This window comes from Polyergus mexicanus, unplaced genomic scaffold, assembly GCF_030449975.1.
Source record: "Polyergus mexicanus isolate NDT 795.1 unplaced genomic scaffold, iyPolMexi1.0 SCAF_7, whole genome shotgun sequence".
NCBI classification, from domain to species: Eukaryota; Metazoa; Arthropoda; class Insecta; order Hymenoptera; family Formicidae; genus Polyergus; species Polyergus mexicanus.
The window spans coordinates 10,625,281-10,643,783 of record NW_027223327.1 but is presented as its reverse complement, the minus strand read 5'-3'; the positions used below and the strand labels follow the sequence as shown (position 1 = coordinate 10,643,783).

The following is an 18,503-nucleotide window of genomic DNA, read 5'->3' as shown; positions in this document are numbered from 1 at the left end:
ATGTACTCCTCCCCTTCGGGTGTGTGAGTTACCGACGATGAGGGGGGCTCCGTCTCGCGCGCGCGCGCGCTCGCGCCCTCCTTCGGTTGGGTCCCCGGGGCCCGCCGAGTTCCCGGTCTGCTCGTTGCCCGTTTGCTTCTTCGCGAATGGAAGGACGCAGGAATACTAACGGTAAAAGTATGGTTGCTGTTGCTGTTGCTGCTGCTGCTGCGCTGACCACTTCGGGGGGGTTCAAGGACAACCCGGTTTGTTGAAACGTCGACTCGCTCTTGTGTGCGCGACGCATCGCCGGACCCTTCATACAGGGGGCCTTTTATTATAAGCTGCGTCCGCGAGCGACGCCGAGATCTCGTTATCGCGCTCCGATAATTATCGATAGACGCGCATTCCGCGGGGATGCGCTGACAGAAAGACAAAGAGAAAGAGAGAGAGAGAGAGAAATGGGGGGGGGGGTTCCTGTTTTTCGGATGCGAGATAAACGACTTTTGCGAGTAATAAATATTTCATAAAAGTGTTTCATTCTAAATACTTTATGTATTTGGAATTAAAATTATTTTAGAATATTTTCTAAAAGTATATGATATTTTGTTTCTTGAAAAATATTGAGTATATTATTTATAAAAAAAACATAATTTATAAGAAATTTTATCGCAACATAATATTTTTTCAGAAGGCTCTTATCTTTTTTGAAACGCATTGTAGTAGTGCATTAAAATATAGATAAATCATATTCACGACGAGAGTTAGTTATAACTGTTACTTCCAATTACTTGATTTGGACAATTTTCCAATTTTTAGAAAAATGATCATAGTTTTTCAACTATATATAGGCTGTTTTCGAGCTTGAGTCTAATGATAAATTTTTTAACAATATATTTTGGAGTCAATATCTCATTATGAGACAGTTTTGAGCAATTCTGTTAAGTAACACGAGTTATTTAACGCAAGGGACGCCATTTAATCGGGGAAAGTAACAAAACCAGTTAATATTAAATTAAAAATAAAGTATTAAAACATAAAACTGCAGATGATGGTTAAAGTCGTGATGCAATATGAAACAGGCAAACACGCTTGACTGCAAATATTTCTGCGGTCTTAATTGGAAATGAGATCACGCTGTTTCTCTGAAAACTTATACAATATTTATGTTCGCGCATTTTAGCCTCATATCGTTAATATCGTTGTAAATCAATGCTTCGAGATATCTGTACAAGATATCGTCGCTTTATCGATAATCAAAAAGTCTTTATCAGCGAGAAATAACGTCATTGCGCGAGTAATAATATGCTGCATTTAAAATACGATAAAAATAAACTATGCGAAAGAAAATATCGAAAGGGGAATATAATCGTTGAAAGCATTATCTTTAGTAACGTAATAATTTTATACACGTTTCTTTTTACTTTATCAGTTACTCGATCAAGCGAGTTTTATTATATTTCTTTTCTAACTCGATAGAGGATAAATCCTTTTTTTTAGCGAAAATCCATATTCCACCGAGTATGTAATGCGATACATTATGCTATTACTTAATTAGTTAACACGCACACGCATTTGTTAGATCAGATTACACAGAGAGAAGCATGAATCAATCAACGACAATAAAGTCGAAGGATCGAACCTTGACTTGATCGTCGCGAGGAGGCGTGATGCGAAACTGCTTTCGCTGTTTCTGCGGTTCCTTGTAGGACTCGAAGAATTTGAACTTGTTTGAAATCTCCGACGTTTCTACGTGAACCTCCTCGGTCGCATCTGAGCTGCGTATCACATCGTCTGAGACTTGACGACCCATGAACGCCTTTTTCGCAGATATTTCGAAAATTACTCATCACTCATAGACGCGATGACATTTGTATATCGCACAAATATTTTTTACATTTCATATCTCTTGCGCAAAAGTGGATACGTTTGCCTCAAATGCAGTATTTTTTCTTGATGCAACTTTTGCTTCGAGTATTAAACTGAGCGACATCAGATAATATAAATAAATAATACAACATACGATAATAGCTAATAATAAAGAGAATTTCCAAAGAGTGTTTTACTTTCGGCAATTAAATTAAATTAAAGTGATTGAAAAATATATAATAATTTTTTAACAAATATACATTTGAGAAAAGAAGTAAATCTTTTAACAGCTAAAAAATTAATATTTTTTAAATTAACAATAAATTGTATAAATTATATTATTAAAATATGTAGACGAACTTGTTACGAATTTGTAATTTTAGCAGACAAATCAAAGATTTGTCTAAAAGATTTCAAGGATGAATCCTAGAAACGACTTAATCAAATAATAAATTAAAAAAATTAAACTTACATCCCGTGCACGTCGTGGGTTTTCGGTTGGCGTCTTCGGATGTACTGGCGTTACTGGACGTCCTGTTTTCGCTGCAGTGGCGTCCAGTTCCAAAAAGAGCGATCGCGACTTCCTGCTGATACCTGTATACAATGACCAACATAAATTACCATAAATCAAACTTATGATTATAAATTGTTAATTAGCATCCGTCGATACTTTCCCTCTGCACCATTCGACAACTTATAATGATCTGTCTCTATCCGGAACAAAAAATAAATCTCACAAAAATCATTGAATATTAATATGACCTCTTAACACAGTCTTCTATTCTGTAAAGAGTTTTTGCATTAATCTCTCGTATATTATAAGCAATATTAGTTGCTTTCTTTCAAGCTTTTCTCTTCACTCCTGACAGCAGTACGAATGTAAAATAAATCTCATTAAAAAATATTAAGTTTTTATTCAAATATCACCTCATATATTACTTTCATTCATTCGTAATTACCGATAGTTCAGTTGACTTTGAAATGTAAAACGATACAAGCGATGATATTCTTTTTTTTTGTAATTTTCACTGCGAATAGATCTTTTATTATATTATTATATATTTCCAATTATCACACAATTCCTTTTCGCTTCTACGTTCATATAATTGTAACATAGTATTTTCGATTAAATATTTCTTCCATCTCTTTGGCGATATAATTATATGTTTTTTTGTATCAATAGCTCTCAATTCGCAAGTAATTTAATTAATGAAAATATCAATTTGTACCTGCTGCGATCACCTCCTCGTCGGCTTTCTCCGGTTTCGGTTTACTGTCGATTTCGTCGTCCGAAGCCGCGATTGGCTCTCCCCGTTCGAATCTCTCTTTGATGGAACGAGCATGGGCAGTCGAGTGCTGGATCTCCTCCGCTGCATTTATCTTCGTGACGCGGTCGCTTCCGGCTACTGCCTGTTGATACATTTCCTTCATCTTACCCTGTTTACCCTGTAAAGTAAAGAAGGAGAGAAAAATTATAATAAAGAACGTATTGCGATATTAAAAGAATAATAATATACTAAACCAACTTAAAAAAAAAAAAAAGTTTTCTTTTTCCTTTCGAAATAATTATGTTCCATTATTTTTTTATCTGGTTGTTTTTACAGGGATAAATTACCATGAACAATCGCGAGCGGATTCCTGCGATTTCTTCCTTCCTAGCCTCTCGCTGAATCTCGCGCCTTCCCTGCTGACTGGTGGATTCCCAACGATTCTTGATGTCGTCCATCTTCGAGAAACTGATCGGTCGTTCGCGCGTGGTGCGTTTTGCCTTGACGATCTCGGTTTCCACTTCTGAAAAATATTACGAAAAAATTAATACAAATTCGGCATGTAAAAACATGTATGAAAAAAGCGTTTAGTGGAAGAAGAAAAAAAAAAAGAAAGAGTCTTGAATTTAGTTTTAAGTTAAGGAAGAAATTCACATTCGTTTAGGATGTAAAATTTTAATGGCATTTTTCTTCGATCGCAATATTTTCTCATTTATCTCACCTTCGGTCTCCTCCGTTTCCACGTCGTCTTCACTTTCGCTCGACTCTTCGTAGGGTATGCCATTGAGAGATTCGTCCGCCACGCCAATATCCATGCCTTTCGCTTGGAATCTGCATGAGAAGACGTGCAAGGCGGTTACAGATATTCCGATTACGCTTGTAACATGTTCCTGTTGCTCGTGTGTTTTCTCGAGTTTCAAGTTATGAAAAGAAAACTGCTGACTGCTGAATACCGCGAAAATGTCGCTCGTACCGCTTGTGTCGTACACAAAGTAGATTAATAAGATTTTTAACGGTGAAACTTATATTCGACGTCTAACATAATTATCATAATTGAAATCTTGAAATTTCTCTTAATGCGTTTCTGTTTCGATAAATACTGATTTGCTAATAGAAGATGATTTTTTTTTTGTAATTATTACATTCAGAAGTGTAATAATATAATTATGATATTTTTATTATTCGCTTCTATATGAAAATTTTAATTACTTTTATCAATGTTTTAGCAACGCTCTCGAATATTATTATTTTAATCCTTTAAAAATAAAAAATAAATACGATGGGGAATATTACTAGCTCGCCGAGGAATGCCAGCCCTACGAAATTACAGACTCATCATTATGCATCCTACGGAAAGCAAATCTGTGTCACGGTAAGATATCGCGGTTTAAGATTAACAAAGAGAGAGCCGTGTATGGCCGAAAAGTGAGACGTGACTTGAACCAGCTAGTACGTAGACATAATGTGAAATTCTACTCTGTGAGTACAATATATTACAATCGGATAAATTTTTCGTCAGCGTTTTTACATCTCGTATAAGAAATCTGTCATTGATTGCTCACTTGGCCAATTTACTGAGGATGCTGGGCGATCTCTTGACGGCGATCTGCGACGGCGATCTCTCGATGTCATTGACGTTCTCTGCGTTGGCTTTCTCGAACACTTGGAAGCGCGACTTGACGTTTAAGCTTGAGAGCTCCTCGAGTCCTAGATCAGGTTTGTCGGAAGCTGAAAAATTCAGAGAAGAGATCTCTTTACTCAACTCCCCGCGATGCTTCCGCTCCTCTTCAAACATTTAGACACTCTCTCTCCACGGCGGTAAATTTGTTAGACCGCCACACGAGGACACGCCGATTCGGCGGAAAAGACAAAGTTGCACACACGATACAAAATTCTAAAAAGCGTCCAAAATGAAAGAAAATTTTGTTAAAAGAGCTAGTGTTAAAAAGAGAAAAAGACGATTGCTTCGATATGATAACATATAGTCACGTTACGTACATCACATTACGATTCATACAATTTTTTTATTTTCTCGTGAATGTTATACATATACCTATGATGAGGTATCAGATACCGCTTATTCCTCGCGAGCTATTAGTAATGTCATATATAAAATAATATATGATTTTGACGTTCTCTTACCCGCGCAAACGAAAAAGTTATAATTGAATTGTATCTATTCTTTTTATTCCAGTTTCCTAGATATCTCATAAGCTATGACAAATATTTAATAATAAATCTTTCAAAAAATCTTGACAACAAATGTTGAAAATAAGATAAAATGAATATATACAATAAAAAAAATTAAACAAAATTTTACAAATAAATTTAAAACGTTAATAGCGTTATTGCTAACTAAATAATATTGATCATTGCAATTTTTCATGCAAAAGGAAAAATTAATATTATCGTCGAAAGTAGAATTAGTTGTTTCGTAATTTTATAAAATATATCAACAAATATCATCCCTTATTTTGGTAGGATAAAACGAGTTCGCATCCTCTATGTTTTATTAATGGAAAACGCTGTTGCCGAGGCACGATTTGATGCACAGATAATTTTTCGATCTGGTAGAGCCAATCAACGATTAAAGAAGCCACTCGCCAAAAGGGACACGCAATGTTAGGAGCAATCTTCAGATCGCGTTCCACACACGTATACACACACGCACACGCATGTCGAATATCGTTACCTCTGACCACATCGGGTGGCAATTCTTTCGGCTCGTTCTCCCGTATGATCAGCTCCGGCTTTCGAGGTCGCACTACGGAGTTCACAAGACAAACTCTTTGTCGTATTAACGATACCACTCATTCCCTTCGCGCGCGTGTGCACGCATGTAATTATACGGGGGAAAAGGGACAGAGAAAAAAGAGGATACTGTAATTTTATCATCTATACTCTAAGAGCTTATAACAAAGTGAGTCCGCGACGACGTATACTCGGTGGTATTCCCCTCCTCCCTTTCCAAGTTATGCCAGCAATTTGTCTAACGTCGTACAACTTCCTCTCTGTTATCTCTACATCAAGAATGCAACCTTTTGCTTTCAATTGTTCGACATTACTCATCTTTGAACGTATATCTTGTTACCGGGGAAAAAAAAAAAAATACAGAAAACTGCGACGAACGGCTGGGATTAATCGAATGCCCCGGCTAATCATTAGAGCGAAAGAAATTTACGAGCACCGCGAGAACCAGCTTTATCACTTGCACTTTTTCCCGTCGAAAAGTAACTCATGCGTTTACGTTACTTCAATACATTCCGGTCGATTCTTTATCCGCGCAAAGTCCTCCTCGCCGAGAGATTAGCGGCTAGAGGACGAGATCGACATCGATCGTTAAGTACCCGCGTTAAGATTTAACGTGTAATGTTCGCGAGAGAGCGATCCGTTTAAGCGGATTAACGCGGGGCCGCGGCTTGCGAAAAGCGTATGCGCTCGCGCGAGACATAGTAATCATCTTACCGGGTTGTTCGGACTCCTCGACCGGTTTCGGTTGGAAGAGCTCCTTGAAGTGCGGCTTACAGTAGAGCGTGCTCTCGTGGCTCTCGTAATTGTCCACGTTGAGCTGCTTGCCGCACTGCACGCACCGGAAGCAATTCTTGTGCCAAACCAGACCCTCGGCCTTTGTCTGCTCCATTTGAAACACGACCTTGCCGCAGCTGCGACAATTCGTATTCGCATCGCCGCTTTGACCCACCTGTCAAAGTGTCAAATTCATTAGCGCCTTTCGCGACTTTCACTCTCTACCCCGCCTCTTTACGAGAGACGAGCAGGTGATTCTCTCCGTCACCGTCTCCTTCCCGGTTAAACGTGTACTTAAGTAAGTGAAAAAAAGCAATTTTAGTGCAATGTATAGATACAGATAAGATACAACTGTGAATTTTGATATCAAATAAAGAGTTCATAAATTTCTAATTGTAAGTGAATCGTGTCTTTACGTTTCTTCTTATTTTCTTAATTATATTTGTAAAATATTTTATGTAAAAACGACATATATTTTTTCCGAGTTTGACAACATGAGTAATAAAAAAAAAAGATAGACTTACAGCATTTAGCTGCTGTTGCACTTTTCCTGCATCGACCGAACGTACGTGCAGAACTGTCTTCTTCGTGAGAGCGTCGAATTTGTTAAAGCTTGATTTCTGTAAATATAAACGATGATCTTGTCAGAAAATAGATACTACAAATCTGAAAGCTAAAAGAAAAGAGATAAAAAGGAAAGAAAAATTTTGCAAACGAATATTTCTTATTTATTAGCATTATTATGGAGCAGGAAAATTTTATCTTCCGCAACCCTTTACTATTCTCAAAATAACAACGAAGCAAAGAGAAATGGTTGTAGATTAGAAGGAAAGAAGCAAATTTCAAAAATTATCATCGTATACGGAAATGAAAATGCAACATCATTAAATTATTAAAATTTATTTAGACCTTGGTATAATATTGATATATTCTATTGTAATAGAATAATTTGCACCAGAGAGAGCTAACGTTAATTATACACAATTATTACAATACGTATTTTCATAAACATCATAAATTGCATCAGTTTTATCGCAATTTCCACAAAATCTCCACAAAAGAGTAACATTGATTCTCCGAGAAGATCGTACAAAGGTCTGAGAAAGGCAGAAAAAAAATCAATCGCAAGCTGAACAAGCGAAGCATATATTTCACTTTCTCTCTTGAGAAAAAGATGGCAAAAGCAGTCAAGAACTCTGGATCAAGTCAAACCTCTGTACAAATCGATTTTATCAGACTTTATCTCTCTCTCTCTCTCTCTCTCTCTTGTCAATATTTTTCTTACCTCGAATTTCGGCTTCTCGCATGCACGATCCTTGTCCTTACCCTCGCTCGTTAAGCTTGCCAAACTACAGTAGGAAGCCCTCTGTCCCCCGGGGTCGATTTCAGTGATTGTCAATTTAGGGTTTCGCATGCCGGGAAGAGGTAGATGTCGAGAAGAACAGAGATGGTAGCCGCGAGTTAGTAAAACGGTAGCGTAAAAACGAACAACAGGCGGAATACGGTACTCGAATACTTATCACGGGATGCAGCAGTTAGGTATACTCATTATCCACGGTTATGGCGTCGCCAACGACGCGGTCGGAAATTTTAAAATCATAATTTGCAGGTAGATTCCCCTCACGCGGCCGAGGACAAGTATATACGCGACGACATTATCATCATCGTCGGAGGCGGAGACGTTGCTCGAGAGTCTTCGCTAATATTTACGTCCGAGAATATTAATTTTTTTTTTTCCTAAGCATACGTACATTCTGTATGCCGTACACTCGATATAAAATGCACGTCCTTGAAGCGAGCGAGGGAGAAGGATCGCCGGTAAAGCAAAGATATTTGCTTTACGGACGACGCCACACATTGTTAAGCAGTCTAGTCTCAATATTTCGTTCGCAGTCTGTGTTTTACGCCTTTAATTATTTATGTATGATTTATCGGTGTCTTTTGAAGAAACTACTTTTTTTAAATTTAAATTCCGATATCTATGGACCTTGGGGAATACGCGCGGCTTCTCCCTCGTCTGCGTGCGAGGCGTTTTAATCGCCTCGATCGAAACTTTGCCAACTGCTGCATCGGACGACAAAGGGAAAATGGAACGAACGAAATGAACGACAAAGGACAACATTGGAAGCAGCACGGAATTTATTCGTTAAATTGCGTCAACCGATCATTTCGCGAGCTCACTCGCTCCATCAGTCGCATCGGTAAGCTTTCGTTAACAAAACGATACGATCAGAAATCTTTAATGGATTGGCATTATCGTTAACACGATATATCTCTATGCGTCGCATAGAATCATAGAAAGAAATTATATATTGAATTACGTCTTTCTTTCTTTAATTGGAATAAAAAGGATTTTAATCAAACATCTTTCATCGATAACACAATTTTCAGATAAGATCGGAGCAAAACTCCTTAGATCACGTTATGGTGAAAGTTAATGTGTATGGATAAAAGATGAATATCGCGTTTTATTATTACTAATTTATCTAAAAAAATTAAAATTATAATTCCTTGATATATTTATTCTTATTACACACACATTTATTATTAATTACCCATGGCTTTACTTTTTTTTTTATATGGCGGTCACTCAAGCTTATCTCAATATTTTGCAATTAAAATAAAAATTCTAACATTCTTTGCGACATATTTAGCAACATTGAAACCTCGATGCGTTAATTCTCGCGAAGACGTTTGACCCGCTTTTCCCGCTTTCCTTTCCCATATTCGGATGTAAAACGGCGGAAAACACAAGCGAGTATGTGAAATTTCGACGGGGCGCACGTGCCCCGTCGACATTGCCAGGAGCGAAGTCGTGCACCGAAAACCCGATAACCGGAGAATCGATAATCGGCGGGTGGAGCGAAAAAATTCTATCCGGAGTTCGCATTTCCACGCAATCGGCTGAAGTAGGGCAAATGAGTAGTGGGTTATTATCAAGTCGGCCCTTCCATAAATGGAGAGACGGCATTCGCGGCGCGATGGAATGAACTACTCCGACGTGCATGCGAGTTCTCGGAGCACACTGTACTTGACCGAGTGCTCATTCAAGGAGAGAACCCATATTACCGAAATTCCTTTCTCAAATCGCTTTACGATGAGAGATTTGCGTATTATTAAGAAATTATAAGATTAAATGAAAGTTAAAAATCTTTTGTAGTTTTAACTTATCAATTTGAATGATGCCACGCTTCTACGGAATAAATCCAATTAATTAATAAAAGGCGTTAGAGAGATAAGATACAGATTTATGTCAACAGCGAGATCAACTTTGTTCATTTTCTGTGTGAAATATTCTGTTAAATTATTCAAACATCAAAACTCGTGCTTTAAAGCCAATAGAAATTAATCGCCTTCCATTTCCACGGAAATGATCGCAAACGTTATAAATTGACTCTTGTAAAACGCAAAGTTCCTATTTTTTCGTTCGTTTGATTTTATTCGCGATTAATGGGAACGCGGCAAATAAGCGATGGCCTTCAAATACCGGATAGGATAAAACAATCACACGCCTACCGTTCTATAAATCGTTACAGTTTCGTTAGATCGGATTCGCGATCCATCGCTACATTGTCGCTCGGCCGACTCCGATGTTGTCCGTGTCAGATACAAAAGGTACTTACGAGGGCCTTGACCGACACCCCGGCGAAGACGGGCGCGTCTTTGGCGAATTTCGTGTAACCCCGCTCGCATACTCTCAGGTCACCCATCGACCTCGCTTTCTACGAGCGAGAGAGCGTCAACGAGAATACAAATTAGCAGTGAGTCGTTTCGCGAGAGACGCGAAGTTCTGTGAAATATCGATCGTAAGCGATAATGTATCGTCTTATTAAAGACACGACAAAAAGTTCTCTATTCAAAGTGAAGATATGAAGATATTTCATGTTGCGTATAATTTTTGAAATCTTATAATATTCAGTTATCTACATTCTTAATTGTGCAATAAAATCTGATAAAATATTATTCGCATAATATTAATCAACATTTACAAGGCTACGTTTCGTTGCAAAAATTCTGTTATATTATAAAAAAATTATATTATTTAGAACAAAAATGTTATGCATTAAATTAGCATTTCATATCACAGAACTCGCGCTCTAGATGTATGATGTAGTATATTATTAAAATGTTTATATTATTTGTTTAGAATTCGGATAATCGCCACGTTATGAAGCAAATATCGGAAGTGGCTCATGCAGTAATAAAAGTTAGATAATGCATTCCTCATTCCTGTCGTACATATTATGCCGAAAACTAATTTGCGACATCGTTAATAAGCATTCGCATGCACAAATTTTATGCGGCGCAATCTCTTCTTACTTTGTCACTAATTGTAAGAAGAAATTGCAAGTGGTTTCATTCTACAAATATAAAAAAATATTAATTATGCGAAAAATAAAAATTTATAAAGACTCTATTATTCAAGAAATTATTCAAGAAAATTTAAAAATTCTATTATTCACGAAGATTATCTCGTAAAAGCTTTTAAAATAATTTCATTTTTAAAATAAATTATTAATAAAAAAAAAATAATAATAATTTCGAGATTCTATTTTATCCTATTTTGTATAAAAGAAAGGTTTCTCTCAAACTTTCTAACTTTTGAATAAAAAGATGAGCGTTTCGTACTTAAATTTGTTGCTTATAATATCGTTTCCGACTACAATGAGCAAGACAAAACGAACACATTACGTTTACGTAACATTTGATGCATTGTTTGAACGGATTATAATAGATTACGTATACAAACCTCTTCGATCTCCACCGCGTGGCTCGTTTTCCCAAAAGCCGCCTGATCGCCGTCGCTCATGTTCGAGATGTCGCCAAAGCTGCGACACTGTTAGTGATAAAATACATCTGACAAATGTATCGGCTATTAACGAAGCAAATTTTCGGCGAAAGCGTACGAAATGATCATCGATCTTATCGATATAGAAAAAGAAACGTGGTACTTTCTATCTTATAGAAAAAAAATGCTCGATAAAACAACGAGCTTATCTCTTCCGTATTAATCTCCACATATTTCGCTGTAAATGTAAACATATATATATATATGTAATCATCTACATGTTACTTACTAATTGCTTGATAGACACGCCGGTCGCGATTCGTTCTCTAGACAACTTCTCCTGATCGCTACGGCTCGTCTCCGAGACATAGTTCTGTGTCTGCATGCGCAAAAAGAAGAAGAACAAAATGCAGGCGCGGATCGGTGAGTATGCATGCAAACAACGAATATTAAGTCCGCTCAAGTGCGTTTTTGCGCGATCTCGCGCTGTGAACCGTGATTACATGGAATATTTTCGCACGGAGTATGCATTTTACTTAATTATATGTTAATACCAAACATCATTTCTTTGAACGATTCCGTTCGGATTTACTGACATAAAAAGAAACTATAACTTTTTTTTCTTTTTTTTTTCTTAAAAAACGACTTTATGAAACGAGCTTGATCGTGTGTTGATTCTCTCATTACTTGTTCTCATTACTTGCTCGCGTAAGAGCAAAGTTACGCACGCAATTCCCGAAAGTGACAATATAATCTCATCGACGCCCTTAATCAGACATCGCAGAAAAAAATAACTCTTAGTCGCTTAGCGTGATTGCACGCTAATTATTTAGAGCCGCGCCAGCCGTTATTTCCGCGATCGTGTCTAGTAATTCGCGAGATGAGGACTCGGATAAGTCTCGTGCACGCGTTCATTCATTTGCAAAAAATTCAAGCTAGAAAATAGCATCTCTCGCAAACGTAAAATACATAATAAACCATGTAAAATACATTATTAAAAAAGAGCTGAGAGAGAAACGAAGGTAAACAAGAAGAAAGAGAAAATACTAAGTGTTTAATTAAGGTTTATACGCTAAATGTGTCAAAGATGTATTTTATGCTGACAGATTCTAAGAATTGACTTGCTCCGTTCGCGAAAATTTAAATGTAGACGGATGAAAGGACATCGGGTAATTTTGAAAAATCCTGTATGTAATCGTGTGAACTATTTGATACGAAAAATTAATTTTCCAGATATATAACGTTAATAACAAAAATTAGATTAAGATTCGTAAAGATTAAATGACATCTCTATGATTATAATTATTAGTTTGCGGTTAGTTTTCGGGCAATACGCGTTACAGCGCAACTTACCAGTGACTTAACATTGACGTTCGATAAATCGTCCTCGTCGGAGAAATCGATCATCTCTGAATGCGATCGCCGAGTACCCGTATGCATGCTTGCGTCTCGTAAGCTACAGTTCTGATAAAAAAAAAAAAAGAAACACAAACACACTGAGCATGCAACAGTGAAAGATTAATAAGCTGCGTCTACGCTAATTTGCATCGAGCCATTAGTCGCGATATGAGATATCAAACGACAAGAATAATTATCATATGTTGCATTAAATTTGTTTATATACATATTTTTCAGAATTCCAATTTCATAAATGTAAGCGCTAATAAAACACTTAATTTCACGATTGCACGTTACGAATTTTTTTATTTCGATTATGAAAGAAGTTTATTCCTCGATAAAAAATTTCACGGGCAACTAATATAAGAAGCAATTCATTTACGATAATACGTTTATCGTACTTTGCTGTTTACAAATTCAAATAATTTATGCAATTTTATCAGCACAGATACGCGTAATTGAACCGATATTATGCAAGAGAGAGCTAATTCGCAAATAAAAGAAAATTTATATATGCACAATTAGGTTCTAAACATATATACTCACGTATATGTATATTATACTCACGCGACAAACAAGACACATCCCATGATATCGTTAATTATGGAATAAGATTTGTATAACACGATTGTTGGATACTGTTTTGAAATCATTACTAAAGTTGTTTCTGTTCGAGCACTTGTAATAAGTTTACCTTATGACTCAAGCCATAAATAGTAACACAGTCATAATGAAACAATAATAAAATTTTAAAATCTTTCCTCTGCGATTGATGACGAATCGCTTAGCCGCTTGTAACGTATTCAAATCTCGCTGAGTCAATCAATTTTTCTATAATATCAATACCAATCTTTTCTTTTTCATCGACACGTTAACATCATGGAGGATGTTATACGGAACGGAAGTAAAAGCTCGCGTAGTCTGCAAAGGGAAATCAATCTCGTTCGATTGATATCGTTCGTCGTTCCACTTAATCAACGCTTCGATAGCATATCGGATCTCTGATTCCAAGAGGTGCTAAATAGAAAACTCGCTCCTATATCTGTGCCGACGAAATCGGGAAAAGTCGGCGTACGAAGATGAGCTACGAAAAATGCGAATTTCCGGTTTTCACCGGTGCACCGTCGGCGAAGAGTTACCGAGCAAAGAGATAATTAACGTGATAACGGTTCCTGCGCACGGTTATTTTATACCCGCGCATTTCGCATGTTGGAGGACCGTCCTCGCTTATGTTTCTCGAGTAACCGCTGATAATGACGAATAATCGGCGCTTATTGGATAAGAAATCGCGGTGACATATATACGCCGTGTCGATATAATCGACGCGACAAAACATAATAAACTAGCAAACATAGCGCTTATATTGCAAAACGTGTACACAGGGTGTCCCGGAATAATCGCCGATTTCCTTCGTTTATCGATCCAATTGTTTTTCTAACGAAAAAAGAACGTCGATGATAGCACAATTCTTCAACGAGGGAATTCGAAATAACTCCACGTGAAATTTAATTCGAAGAACCTACGATTTGACGTTCTATCAGATTTTCTTTCCAGTCGGCTATTAGAGAATCCGTACAAGTGAACGGATAACTGCGGGACATCCCGTGCATACATACGTACACGCGTACACACTCACACGCGCGTGCGCATCTATCAAAACGATTTATCACTTACCACGGAGATGTTCTCTTTCTCGAGATCGCTCTTCTTGCTCTTCTTGGTTTTCTTTGTGCGCGGCGTAAGGTTCGGCGAGGTGGCATCGTTACCTGCGACGCCCTCGATCTTCTTCTTCTTCGTTTTCGCTCCAACCTTCGAGGAGGTCACCACGGTGGAACTGGCGGTCACCGTTTCCTCGCGGCTCTCGCTCTGCAACGAAAAGAGGAAGATAATAAATGAGTAAATACGTCAAATCTAGAACACCTGAGATTGAACCTTTCTCGTGGCATTCTCATCCTGGGATACTTCGCGCGTCTCGAACAATTAAAATGGAAATGCTAATGGTAATACCTTCCGTTTGAGATATGTCAAATATATTTCTTTCGTGACTACATATATCGTATGTAGCACTCGCGGGTCTCCCGGAAAGGAATCGCGGAAACTAGATTCAGCTATCGCGCCGCTCTGGGATTCAATGGACTTTATTGCGCACGTCGACGTAAGTGAAACGCGGACTTTGCGGTGGTATATGAAAGTTTACGTTCGCCCAACGAGTGCGATTTGCGAGCAATAATATCAATTTCACGATATTGTAACGCAATCTTTCCGTCAAACGTGTACGGGACAGTTGAAGAAAAGAATAACATTAACGCGCTGTTTACGTTATTTTTGTCGTTTGATGCAATTTGTTGCTACGAAACATAAATCTCCCTTGCTTAACACTTTTGTCAAGAGTCTATCTCCCGTCCTGTACGCGTAAAATTTTATTTATTAATAAGATTTGCTAGATTTATTAATAAGATTTGCTATATACTAAACGATGCGGAAAATATAAAACATGCTAAAGAAATAATAAATTAAATTGCACGGTTTTTATCGATAAAAGAGTAGCGATTCTTCTTTAAAGAAACCGTTTAAGGTATTTGTTTTCTATTTTTATATAGAAAAACCATAATATCATAAATCTTTATCTATCACAATGAATTATTTAATATAATTATTCATCGCTCATATTTTATATAAATAAGGCAATATCTAAAAAAATCACAATCTTGGACTAAAAATTCTCTTTACAAGCAAACCAGAATTATTGCTTAAACATGATGCTTATCCAAATATCCCGTTGTAAGATACTCTTTGGGATGATGATCGGCCACATATTCTCAGCGCACTTGATTCGCGATGTGTATATACGTGAGCGTGTATAACGCGATCATCTGCACGTTAGAAAGGCAAGATTTGCGACGGAATATTTCTTTAATCATACGGTTTCTCCGGCGCGGGCGGAACTGCTCCGATATCGCACGCTGCAATTAAATCGTCACCCGCCTACGTGATTCTCGGTCCGACTTGTAATTGTTCGACTCGTAAAATAATCCGAGTCGCGCGCGCTTACGATAACACGCTGATGTAACGGAATAATTATCAGAGGAGAGAGTTTAAGCGCGCTCACGAATAAAAAAAAAAAAAAAAGAGCTCAAGATCATAAATTGAAACTTAGGAAAAGAGATGTTGATTTTCGAATTATAAATTAAAAGAATGAGAAGCGCGTCGCTCTCGTTCTCTTCGTCAAACCGGAACGATGAACGGACTTTGATTCGTTCGTAATATAGCGGAACTAGTTTTCAACACTGACGTATCGTAGAGGCGACTGCGAGATGATAAGAGCGCTCGGGTGTTCATAGAGCCCCGATTATTTATGCGCAATACGGCTTAATTGCTCGACAAGTATGACTGCCCGACAAGGAAGACTTCCGATAAGAGTCTCGCGCATGAAAAGCAATATTCCGGAACATGAGCATGAGTTACGCGAGAGTAACGCAAAACCGTGATATAATGCGCACTGCTGGTAATGAAGACGACGTGTAACGTTCGACTATTAATTACCTCGAGAGTCAGAAACCAGCACGACACAGCATTCCGATTTCCGTCGTCGTTTATATTTACTTTCGTTTGAATGTTGTTTGGACATATCCTGATAATGCGATATAACAGAAAGGGAGGATGTTCAAACGCTCGTATATTGAATCTTGATAATAATTTTGATGCACTTTGTCAATTTTTTTTTTTCAAAGAGCTTCGGAAGAGCTCGTAGCGAATCTCTTTGCGATATTTCACAGCCTGTCTTTCCATACTTACGCGCTGTCTCTGATACGGAAGAGTACGGAAGCAGAGTTTCGAAGATCCACGCTGTATTTTAATTATTCACTCTCATCCCGAGAAAACCGCGAGATAGTCGCTTTTGATCTTTTCTCCGCCAAAAATTGTCCCATAGAGAAGCAATCGCGCCGATCGCATCATCACTGGTTCACAAAATACAAAACGATGTTCGCGAACTTATCCTAGAGACTTCTAGCACCGGCCACGCACTCAGAATGATGGACGCGCGTCCACCTTAGTAACGAGGTCGACAAAGGACAGAGAAAGAAAGAAGAAATCACTGGAGCCGGATTTCAAGCGCGAGCAAGACGGCCGGCGACTGAAGCGATAGTGGGAGTGATGTAGAGTGAAAGAGAGAGAAGAAAAGAGAGAGAGAAGGAGAAAGAAGGAGAGTATAAAGGGGACCGGAGAGAAAAAAGACGAATGTTCTTGCTCAACAACCGTATCGTCTCCCCCGCTCGCGGTCGAATCCATCAGCGACCAGCACTGATGGATCCAACCGATCGTCGTCCAGGTCGTACCTGATCGATGATCATCCTCGGAACGCTGGGGGCGATATGAAGAGACGTACGAGGTGCCTGAGATATGTCTGAGGAACCGAAGGAACGCGTCTCCCGAAGAGAGCGCGCGCGTCTCGTAACGGGTTCAGGAAACTCGATGCTCTCCAAAGCGTGGCACGCGCTTCCCGATTGGCCGTTTCCACCGGGCACGTGGAACCGATTGGCTCCAAGTGAGAGCTCTTTGGATACCGCTGCTCAAGCCAGCAGAACCGAGCCGAGGTGGAACGTCCCGAGGAGCAAGCGGCCGACAAAAGCCGTTCTTACGAATACAGTATACGATCGACTTTGACCTCGATCTTGGTCTGCCCTTAACTGGTGACATGAAACTGATGATATTGCGTCTCGTAAAAGATATAAATTCAATAAAAAAGAATAAGGATATTTATTTGGGAATTGATAAAAACAAGTACGAGACATGGTAGTCATGCTTCAATGGAGAATTCGTTAAAATTTTTTAATATTCTAAATTTAAATAAAATAGAAAAGGAATAAAATACGATTTTATATTGTGTTGGAAAAAAACGTAGATAAAATATTATATTATTTATGCGTACATAATCGTTCACTATTTCTCCTTTTATATTTTCTTAATTTGCACAAGCAGTAAAATTAAGCATCGAAAATTATATCTTGTGAAAAATCTGTATCGCGCATACTTCGGATAATAAAATCGAGAAAATTGCAAGAAGAATAAATGAAATTTGGAAATGTAATTATCAAGTTTAGCAGAATATACAGAATATACGGAATATATAAGTTGAAAAATGGACGTTACCAATTAAGGATTAAATATCCCTTTTTCGAGGATTAAGTATTCCTCGAAAATCAATTTAACCGAGAAGACAAATGTCATTGTACCGCCGCACGATAAGCGACGTTTTACGGACTGATACAAAAATTTGCGCCGATAACCCGGCTTCCGTTGCCATTGTACGTCTTGCATTTGCATGAAATTTGTGGCGTGAGCGATCGTCACGCGCCGCTGATCGTGAAGAGGGTGTATCTTGGAGGGTATCGAGAAGATGAAGACAGATAATACTGGTTCGCATTTTGCGAGTAATGAGTTGTAGCGAAAGATATGTTGCGAGTCACAAACTGCAATTGTGCAGAAATGAATGGATAATGGTAAATAAGGGAAGGAGCAGGGTGAGAGATTATCTGCTATTAATTATTATTTGTACTCGTTCTCGATTATTTTTTTCAAGCACGTCGAAAATTGGAAAATGATCGATTAAACGGATTAATAGTAACACGTTTCAGCAATCGCCATATAATTTATATAACAGGAACATCAATTTA

The 18,503-nt window shown here is 38.0% G+C and overlaps 1 protein-coding gene across 11 annotated transcripts in view; it reads right to left on the bottom strand.

Annotated features, from left to right (window-relative positions):
- Nucleotides 1-18,503, bottom strand: part of LOC138935057 (xin actin-binding repeat-containing protein 2) — a 63,504-nt gene that overhangs the window by 11,377 nt on the left and 33,624 nt on the right. For 5 of the 11 annotated variants that reach the window (XM_070299352.1, XM_070299353.1, XM_070299351.1 and 2 more), the window contains 15 exons: nucleotides 14,503-14,694; nucleotides 12,784-12,894; nucleotides 11,720-11,809; nucleotides 11,392-11,478; nucleotides 10,265-10,363; nucleotides 7,927-8,007; nucleotides 7,166-7,261; nucleotides 6,582-6,816; nucleotides 5,809-5,880; nucleotides 4,679-4,844; nucleotides 3,838-3,947; nucleotides 3,464-3,639; nucleotides 3,078-3,294; nucleotides 2,321-2,442; nucleotides 1,622-1,798 (listed from right to left, as the gene is read on the bottom strand). In XM_070299352.1, coding sequence (XP_070155453.1) covers nucleotides 1,622-1,798; nucleotides 2,321-2,442; nucleotides 3,078-3,294; nucleotides 3,464-3,639; nucleotides 3,838-3,947; nucleotides 4,679-4,844; nucleotides 5,809-5,880; nucleotides 6,582-6,816; nucleotides 7,166-7,261; nucleotides 7,927-8,007; nucleotides 10,265-10,363; nucleotides 11,392-11,478; nucleotides 11,720-11,809; nucleotides 12,784-12,894; nucleotides 14,503-14,694 — 2,031 coding nt within the window. The remainder of the gene's footprint in view (nucleotides 1-1,621; nucleotides 1,799-2,320; nucleotides 2,443-3,077; nucleotides 3,295-3,463; nucleotides 3,640-3,837; nucleotides 3,948-4,678; nucleotides 4,845-5,808; nucleotides 5,881-6,581; nucleotides 6,817-7,165; nucleotides 7,262-7,926; nucleotides 8,008-10,264; nucleotides 10,364-11,391; nucleotides 11,479-11,719; nucleotides 11,810-12,783; nucleotides 12,895-14,502; nucleotides 14,695-18,503) is intronic. The other 6 variants (XM_070299357.1, XM_070299354.1, XM_070299356.1 and 3 more) reach the window with 6 other exon arrangements.